This window comes from Elaeis guineensis, chromosome 4 (genome assembly GCF_000442705.2).
Source record: "Elaeis guineensis isolate ETL-2024a chromosome 4, EG11, whole genome shotgun sequence".
Classification (NCBI taxonomy): domain Eukaryota; kingdom Viridiplantae; phylum Streptophyta; class Magnoliopsida; order Arecales; family Arecaceae; genus Elaeis; species Elaeis guineensis.
In genome coordinates, this window is record NC_025996.2 from 9314728 (window position 1) to 9325354 (window position 10627).

At 36.9% G+C, this 10627-nt stretch overlaps 1 protein-coding gene across 1 annotated transcript; it reads right to left on the bottom strand.

Annotated features, from left to right (window-relative positions):
* Positions 1-5116: 5116 nt before the first annotated feature.
* LOC105037433 (monooxygenase 2-like) lies at positions 5117-10017 on the bottom strand. Its single transcript, XM_073255470.1, has 6 exons — positions 9892-10017; positions 9654-9800; positions 8244-8312; positions 7428-7593; positions 7056-7284; positions 5117-5764 (listed from the first exon to the last, which is right to left on the bottom strand). The coding sequence occupies exons 1-6, from the start codon at positions 9963-9965 to the stop codon at positions 5235-5237; spliced, it is 1215 nt and encodes a 404-aa protein (XP_073111571.1). The 5' UTR covers positions 9966-10017; the 3' UTR covers positions 5117-5234.
* Between the last annotated feature and the right edge of the window lie 610 nt (positions 10018-10627).

A 10627-nucleotide genomic window follows, 5' to 3' on the forward strand; every position in this document is an offset into this window, starting at 1 on the left:
TCCTACAAAGAGCCATCAGGCTTTAACTGGGGCGGAATCGAATGACGTAGCATCTGACCTCTTAACATAGTTAATTTGATCATTTTAGTTCACATGACGTAGCATCTTACCTCTTAACATAGTTAATTTGATTATTTTAGTTAGACGCCCATGTGCATGTCCTTACCGTTAAAAAAATAAAAAATAAAAAAAGAAGGGGTTGGCCAACCCTCCTATTTCGAGGGAAAGCGTGCTTTGCTTGACTAAAGGTCCAATAATGCTGCTATTTCAATTTATTGCAGATGGATCATCCTGCGAATCCCCATTATGAAAGGGCATCATCAAGATTTAATTATTATTTTTTTAATTAATTGAATAAATTCCTTCAGATACTTTGTGTCTATCGGTTCTCTCAAATAAAATAATTAAAATAATTATTATAAAATTTTCAGAACGGCATATAAAGAAAAGTAAAGAGACAATAATGGTACCCATGTCACCGTTCACTCAGTGTGAAATTGCGAGTTTTCAGTAATACAAAGCATATTTTTAAGAGAAAAACTGGTAAAAGATTTGAATTTTGAAAAAAAAAAAGGAATTATTTAACAAAGTATCATGCGGATAATCATGATTGTTCCTACTTTATAACGGCCATTATAATCATATAATGTTCAACGAATGTTTGTTGTGCAAATACTATTTAAGACAATGATCATTACTAGTCACTAAATTGAAAAAGAATGGTGTTATTTGACAAAACTGTTCACAGGTTTCAATATTTATTTGTAACTAATAGATTATTTGTATTCAAAATATGCTAATATATATTTTCATTATCCTAGATATGTAATGATCATTACTTTAATTATTGATAATTAAAACAGTTTCGATAACCGGATTTCTTGTTAGTTCTTTTTCCAGCAATGGTTGTCTCATGTAGTTGTTTGAGTATAATTTTGCAGACTGAATCATGTATACAAGCTAATACTGAAAGAGCATAGTTCGTCTTGTAGAAATCAAATATGCAAATAAAAAAGCCAGAAGAATCCATGATCCATGTTTCAGGCCAATCTTTCAGTTTGTGAACCTCTGATTGGCTTGCTGGCTGCATCTCATCTCAACGAGAACTACCATTGTCATAGGCCTTGGCACCTCGCTCGCTGAACTACTCAAACTTGTCTGGGCAGACCGATGGAATAACTTATAAACGAAATTAGTGTTATGGCATGTGTAGGCACAAGTTCAGGGAGGAAGAATTATTATAAATATTTTTTTAATCTATTCGAACAGTTTTAGTGGATAAAATTCAGAAAAGGTAGGATCAAGAGAGGGGGGCATGAGATTATATTTATTTTTCATTGGAGTATAAAGTCGGCAATATCAAAAATCAAATTGGCCTCTCCGTACCTATTTATTTTATGCTCTGAGATTTTCTCTAAGTTATTGCATTGTGCACCGCAAAATCAGAGAGCTTATGAACCTTGTGGTGGCCTAGAAATATCGCATACAAGCGATTGTATTTTGATAGCTCATGCAGCCGTTAGGGATGCTGTGTCTTGCTGCAATTATGCATGCTTATTATCTTTGTTGAGATAAACCGATCGATCCTCATAAACCGACTGATCTCCAGCGCAGATCGATCGACATCTGATTCTGCCCCACAAACAGATATGATCTTGAAAACGACTACCGACCGAATATCGACCAAACAGACCGACACTATTCTCAACCGACCAACCGAACACACCTCACCGACTCAAGATCGACAAGCAACCGATGTTCGGACACTACAGACAGCGGACTACTTCGACCATCGGTATTTCAGAGTTTTCAACCGACGGTCAATCTTCGACACATAATTGGCCGATTAGTTCGACATATCATAATTGTCATGGACAGTTATCTTTCAAATATCGCAGCGTAATCTGTAGAAATTAATAACCCTACTACGAGATTACAGTCCAATGATTCTACACCATAAATATCCCAGAATGCATCATACTCTACATGGCAGGTGAGTTCATAATCCTTTGTTAAAAGATATAAATAGATGGTTTCAAGCCGCAAATATAGTATCTATTTCACATATCTGGAGAGAAGGAAACAAGGTGGCTAATTATAGCAGGGAAGGCATTCCAAGGAGATCTGATCATATAGTCCAATCAGACTCTGTCCAGTGAGCTGAATCAACTTCTTCTAGCAGATGCTTATGGGTTAGGATACAGGTTTATTCCGAAAGACTGGGGTAGCAGATCATTTTTGTGGGTTTTGGGTAATAAAAGACTAATTTTTATATGTTATTCCTCTATGTATGGTTCATTTGAACCCTCAACGGTACCCAAGAAAAAAAAATTCAAACTGGCCCTTCCAATCATGAGTAAAGATTATGATAGAACAAAATTCAGTAATGGATTAGTAACCGCAACCTACATTTTGACATCAAATTATATCTAAAACTTATCATATGAAGCTTATAACAACATTATATTACTTTGTTGTATGAAGCCCAAGATATAAGCTGTGACTATAGGCAACAGGTTCAAAGTTCATCTTTTCTCCTTGGCATTCTTCCATAAAGCCTCCTTGCTTGTATTATTTTCTACCTTTTTACTTTCATTGGTTTTACCTAGAAGAGGTGCTTTGGTAGCCAAAACAACGCCATCTTCAAGTGCTCCACAACCAGCTTGCCTAGATGAGGAATTCCATTCTGATTCCCATTCCAAAGAAGAATGGGAATGGCCCAATCCCTCAATCCAATTCGAACTCTTTCCATTGGATGGAGATCTCATTCCACCGAAACGATAATTTTAAAAAAAAATATCGAAGTTGACATACTTTAGCTCGACGTCGCCACGGAGGCGATGGGTGGCGGGGGTGGTGTCGGGATCGTCGAGCTCGACCTCGGTCTTACGGTCGGGCACCTCGAAGACGGAGCGCATGGCACGGCCGCCTTTGATGAAGTCGGGGGCGAGGGTGAGAATCTCGACGACGCCATTGGCGGAGACCACGAGGACTATGAAGATGCCACCGCTGCTGCAGCGACGCCCACAGAGATCATGGATCACGGCCCCTAAAAGAAAGCATGAGAGACAGGTCCTCTCAACGCCACGAGATCAAGTGCGAAGGAGAGGAGAGTGGGCGATTGCGGTGGAAGAGGAGGCATCAAGGAGGAGGACGAGGGCGGGGGCGCGGGTGGCAGAAGGAGCCATGGGAGATGTGCACACGCAGGGGAGGAGGTTGGTCGCCTGATAGGTGGCCAGTAAAGTGGAGTTGGGATTGAGTCAGCGGCGAAAGTTTGGCCGGAGGCAGCCGATGGTATACAGGAGTAGGAGGGGGAGAGAGAGAAAGGGTGTTTCTCGAGCTCGGAGGAAGATCCGGAGGCCGGAGCCCGGAGGTTCTCTCAGCATCTTTCTCAATTCTATTTTTAATTTTTAATTTTATATAAAAATTTATTTTGATTTATATTTCAAAAAAATATAGAATTGAATTTTTTTTTTTTTTAACCGAAAGAGGGAGGTTGCGGGCTACACTTATATTATTGATAAAGAGAGACTAGATTTTTTTTTTAATTTTTAATTAAAAATAAAAATAAAAATTTGAGTTAACTCTGATTTCTATCTTTGTATGAATCAAGCAACAATGATAGGAATCATCCATTCTGATTTTAATTTCAAATATGAATCAAATATTTTGAGAACGAGACTATTCTAATTTCAATTCCAATTCTAATTTATTTTATTTTTTATTTAGATCGTGAATCAAATCTCCTCTTAATATCCTAAGCAAATCTATGGTGTCGCCGCCAACAAAAAATGGGCGTGCAAGTTATACGGAGCCAAACGATCCTTTTTGTGATCGCATCTTATATCTGCTCCAAAAAGTATCCCTGTTAGGCAACTGCTAAGTTTACATTTTTGACGTCTTTTACCTACATGGACCATCTAGATGAACTTGGATGTGACTTTGCCCGGCAACAAACTCAGAAATTGCACAATGCGACTTAGGCCTAACCATCTGGGCTGGTTACAACCTCAAAAGCTAGAAAGATAGGTGGAATCAAGTCAACCGCCTTCGAAGACCGGTCAAGATAGGCTCATCATTTCTAAGATTTGTAATATTATTTTTGATAAATTGGATAAATTGTATCATTCGAGCATAAATACATGTATGGAAATTAGAAAAAAAAAATATTCAAAAATTAAGGATTGTGGAAGTTTTTTTAAGGTCTCCCTTTTTAAAATACAGAGTATTTACCCCGAAATTGCAATAATTTATCATACCAAGTATTATCAATTTGATGTATAAATTTGTCTATCACCTTGGCTTGTTGAGTAGGACTAATAGAATAAACAAGCACATACAGTAAAACCCTGTGCTAGATAGTTAACGAGCCCCTTGCTTTAAATGTATGGGAAGAGCGTCTTCGTTAATCCAAACAGTAACAAAAAGAACGCACATAAATAGAAAAATTTTGGTATTGATGTTTTAGCAAATAACGGGTCACCATCTGCCATCAAAATTTCTTGATCTTGAATCACAACCATCAATCAAATTAGTTATCCATTGAAACAACCGGATGCATGATAACGATAAATTTCATAAAATAATGAGATCACAACCATCCATCAAATTCTTATTCTTCTTGAATAAATCATGACACGTGGTATGCATGTTGCCCGTTTATTAGATCACATATCAAATAACTTTAGTTTATTTTGATTCATCGATCAGAACATAAGTATTCACCAAATGCTCTTTCTTGTTGGATCAAAATTGCCATTATGCATGCAATTGAATAAATTCCTTTGCCCAGCACAAGTAGCTTTAAACTTTTAAAGACATTTCCATATTTATCAAATAAAGGACATGCAAAAGAACAGTATGAGTCAAAGGTGCGATTTTTTGTCAAGTTTGAAATTGTTTTTAATCAAAGAGAGAAAAAAAAAAAAAAAGGACATCCTAACTTTCTTATGGCGGCGTATGTCGAATACTAATGCTAATTAATGCACAAGCAAATATGAGACAGCCTGCATAGATTGCCTTTATAATAAACTCAAGATATCAACTAATTAATGTGGATTAAGTATGCCTATGTGATCAAATATGAAACAATATAAATTCAGGCTCGTGGATTGGGCTACTAACCCTTATAATAGAGCTTTTTATACGAATTCTGCTGGATAAATTAAATACTAATTAGTAGTTTTGTCACACTTCCAATTCCATTACTCATAAAGAACTCGATATTAATAGCTTTACAGTACCCCAAAATCAAAATCAGCTCTTTCTAAGAGCATCCTAGCCATCATACTAGACAAAAATTTGTCCCTCAAGAAACCCATGATTGCACCATCACTTTGTTGTATGCGACCCGAGATATAAGCTGTGGCAATCAATTGAAAGCTCCTCCATCTCCTCTCCTTGGAATACTTCTCCAAACCCTTCTTAATTTTGTCATACTCTGTAGCTCCTCCATTATGGTTTCCTAAAAGGGCTTCACTTAAACATCTGGCCAAAACAATGCTATCTTCAAGTGCGGAGCAGCCTCCTTGACCTAAATCAGGGGTCATGGGATGGAATGCGTCTCCAGCCACACAAACATTTCCCTTGCTTATATCCCCCCACAACAAAGAAAATGGCCACCTGTATCTCAATGGAGCTGAGACTGGATTGGAGAGTTCGCTCTTTTCTATGACATGTATGTATTCTTCAGACACTTTGGAATGCTTCAACTTACTCAAGATATATTGTTTCATTTTTATTGGACTTTCTTCCACTTCCTTTTCTGCTAAATAAAAACAAACAAAAGGGTTAATATTTTCATATTGATATAAAAAGGGCATGTAGATGTATGATGAGTAAAATTTATCGCTTGGTCTCTCTTCTCACATTCTCTCATGCTCTATCTCTCTGAGAAATCCCTCTCTTCAGGACTCTCATGCATGTTCTTTATCACATACACCCTTTTCTCTTTCTCTCTCTCTCTCTCTTATTCTCTTTTTCATTTGATCCCTCCCCCTTCTCCATCTCAAAACCCATGCATGCTCTTTTTTTTGTGCTGAGCCCACCATGCAGTTAACGGAAAGTGAATGAATGCTTTTATATATCTTGTAAATTGTTCTTCTATTTTTTATATTTACATATTAATATCTATCTTTCCATATTTGTATATAAATTCTTGCAAAGTTTTACATTTGTACAAGACAATCCTTCCTCTGCTTTTGTTGACTGGACCATGGTTAATAGACCAGAGTTATATAATGACAAATATATCATTATTTTAAGGAAAAATGAGGGTTAGGGCTTTGTCTCTTCTAACTTACTTCCCCTTTTTCTTGCTTGAGCATTGGCTGCTGGAGTACCCAAAGTGGAGAGACATGGGTTAAGAGGTATATATATATATATATGAGGGCTGAGAATAAAAATATCCAAAAATTATGTAAGTAGCATTGTTGGAAGTATATAAGTAGAATATTTTGTTATCATCTTGTTAACCTGAGATCCATATAAGCAATAAATTACAAGATTTTGCTAATTAAACATAAATACAGAATAGGCAGGAATGAATATATAAATACAAAAGATATGAGGGACTAACTTACAAAAAAAAAACTCTTTTTTCTTTGTACTTTGTAATTAGCTGAACTATATATATTTGAAATACCTGTTCTACCCTTAATAATTTAAGAGCTTAGATTTAATATAAAGAACATTTACTATTTTAAAAAATATATGGAAGCAAAACTTTAATAAGCAAAAATGAGCATTGATTTTATGTATATTTTTCTAGCCTTTCAATTCATATTTTGTGTGAAGAAAAAGAAAAATAAATACCTCCAAACTATATTTTTTTGGGATAGAACGTAACACATGTTTCAAGCAATTAACTACCACACTGATGGTCCAAATTCTGTGGCTTTACAATTAAGGAAGATGCTCAACTATTTTTCAATTAGCTTAGTCAACATGTTTGGATGGAGGCGGAGCATTTTGCTTGTTTAGCATTATCTACTTTGACTACAAATATATATAATAGAATGCATGCAAACACAACAAAACTTAATTGTAGAGCCTACCTTGCTCCGAAGGAGTCCAAGTAAAAAACCAATAAACCGTTTTCTCGTTGCAAGGTAATAAACCCGTACGAAAGCCATTTCCAAAGTATTGCACGAACTCTGGTTTGAAACCATGGCCATTTGGAAATTCAGCGAAACCTCTCGAAGCTGAACGCCCTGTGAATCTTGGTTTCTGTAGGCCCAACCATTTTGCTACCACCGAGTTCACTCCATCACAACCTATCAAGACCTATATTATGGAAAAAAAATAACAGAAATAGTTTTAAAATAATTCTATTAACAACTTTGAAAAGTTTATGTACCACGTTAATCTGTATTTGGCATTACAAAACCATTTCATCCATGTCCATTCCCTTTTAGATATATGCATACCTTAGTTTTGAGTGTGGAACCATCAGCCAAATGTAGGAGCTTAAAGTAGCCATCCTCCTCTATTGCAACAACTTTGGAAGAGTATCTAATTGTGCCAAGTGGTAGCTCATTTTCTAAGTTTTCCAACAATATACTCCTCCTTACGCAACGAACATCATGCTCTCCACTGCACCAGTTTCAAATTTTTAGATTAAAAAACATAAATTATATAGGCAACCAAAAGATTCGACCGAAAAGATAATATTAAATTAATGGAACACATCACTTTCTCACGAGAAGATATTAACGGGACACCTCACTAGTGGGGGAAGAAAGAGACCGATATATTTGTATTTGATCTACAAATAGTTATTGTATAATCACATTACAATATTTATACCAGATAGCGGACAAGTATGTATACTCGAAACATGAGGAATATAGACACCTTGCTACCTGTGGGTTCTAGCAAGATATCAATATATATTGTATTTGATCTGTAAATAATTATTGTATGATCCCATTACAATGATATCAACTAGTGGACTCTCAAAATATGAGTAATATTCTTTACCAAAAAAAAAAATATTAGTAATAGGGACACCTTGCTGGTGGGTTCTTGCAAGAGATCAATGTATTTGTATTTGATCTGCAAATTATAATTATTAGATGATCCCATTACAATTATACCAGATGGTGGACAAGTATGTATACTCAAAATATAAGGAATATAGGTTTTGTGTGCCGATTGAAGAGATTAACTTCAATCCTCTGTGGCTAAAGAACAATGCAATGTGCTTAAAAAATTTGGTTCATGCGTACAATCTGAAAGCTCACCTTCTCGCTTGTGTCATAAACGCCAACTGTGATGTTCTAGCTCCAGAAGTTGCAGAAGTATTGGTCACTCTGCATGCATAAGAACGTTCATTAATTTATATATATATATATATTTTTTTTTTTTTTTTCATATATATAAATATTAGGCATGAAAAGTGATGTGCATTTATTATTTGATCAAGTTTCATATATATATATATATATATATATATATATATATATATATATATATATATTTTAATGAACTGGATTACCCATACAAATCTAGAATGAATATATCTAAAAAAATCAGAAAGAAGAGTATTCTTGAAAGCCAAAGGAAAGCCCTCAACATCAGTCTACATGGTCTCTTTGGTATACTATACCACATAAGAGGCTATCCAGTCAACAGCACTGTTAGTCTCATATACATGATGAATCTCAATAAAAGAATATCTCTCAGCCATGTACTGAATATCATAAATAAGATAGTGCATTACTGCTGACGATGATTGCCACCTAAATAGGCTACTATAGTGGAATTTTCCTTGATCACTAGTATCTCCGCTTCTAATCTAAATCTGGTGAAAATAATGCTTGCCTAAGCCGTCTGCAATTTTACCGTCAGAACTGTGCTGTCGGCAAAGTGACATCCATCGACAGCTAAAAAAATTAAAATCTGAGCCACGAATCATAAATCCTACATCTTCTACTGCCTCTAATGCAGTCATCGAAGTTGACCTTGAGATAATCTAAGAGCGAGAACTCTCATATGATGAACACGATTCGGAATGCTGTCGGAATAGTCGAGGAGTCTCAGATGCCTCAAATGGCCAAGATCAGATTGATGGATATACAACGCATGATCTTCGTAGCCTGAAGTAACGCCCACTCAAGGGTGGGTATCGCCGGCTGCCATGTGCATAAACTTTTTTCCATAATAAACTAGCAGCATCCATACGCGTAGGAGGTTGGGTAGATGAGGCATGTACCGGTTTTAGTTAGAACCTTGAGGCTATGTAGGTGGGCCATCCAGAGTTCTTTGCTTTTTCAAATTGGGTGCATATTCGGCTAGTACCATTGATAATGTCAAGGGGACTCATGCAATGATTTGGGTTTGATCGATGCATGAAAGACGCAAGAAAATACACCGATGTAGTCCCAGATAACCGGAGATGTATCGGGACTTTGATAATTATTTTATTTTATTAATTCTCTGTCTCTCTTAAAATTGTATGGAACTTCTTCTAAAGGCATCGTAAATCATGTGATCGATGCATGTCTTCTCGATTAAAAAGATTCAGTCACGAACCCAACCAAACACGCGCGCGCGCGCGCACAAAAAAAAAAGTGCCGTAACAGAAGAACATCACTAAATAGCTGAGATACGAAATCAATAATAAAAGAGAAAAGAGTATTGTTGCCGCTTACCCTTGAAGGCGGACATGACTCTGCCGGAGAGCCTCGCCCACCCCAAGCGCATCCAGCACTCTCCAAGCGTTGGTCCATACAGTGAGCCCGAAACCCGCTGCCCGCAGCGACTCCGACGACTCCAACACCAAGCTCCTCACTCCCTTCCTGCATCGATCCATCTCTCAATCCATATTCTTATTTTCTCTTTAATTCCTCCGAAGAGCGATATATAGAAGTTAATTAGTTCAGTTCATACCTGTGAAGTCCCAAAGCCGTTGCAAGCCCCGCTATTCCGGCGCCGATGATCACGACATCCTCGATGGCCTCCATTTCATGCGAGCTGTGGATGTGTTGGTAGAGATTAAAGATGGAGGTAGCCGAGACGAGGAAAAGAATATTTATAGCTTTGAAGGAGCAAGAGGCTTGAGACTCCCGTGAGCTCACCGCTGACGCGGTGGGACTGCTGTTTTTCGTTTTATCCTGTTTTTTTTTTTCGCTGGAGGCAAAGCCCGTTGCTGAAGACAGAAGTGACGTCGTTCCCAATTCCTGGCCTTTCTCATAATTGTTATCTGTAATCTGGAGCCCAACGTTGAATACATTTTTTTCTCTGCAGCTAAGCCAACAACGTAGCTTAAATGGATTGATGCGACTGGACAACCGTCTTCCTTTGTTTTCTTTTTTTTTTTTTCTTTTTGGTTTTTTCAGACCGGGGGACGATTCCCTGCTTATTTATCCCGTATCCGCTCCACTTCATTTGGGGAGGAGCTCAGACCGCCAAGAAGACCGAAGCATTCAATGAACCGAGAATGAACTAATCTCGATTAAAGGATATCATGACGGCATAACGAGAAGAGATTATAGAGCACGAATACTCGTGTCACATGAAAAGATAATTATTTTGTATAAAAAAATAATCTTATAAATAGTTAGATGCCGTCAATTTTTACATGTTATCATTTTTGAGTGTTGTTTTGATTCCCCCCCTCCTTTCC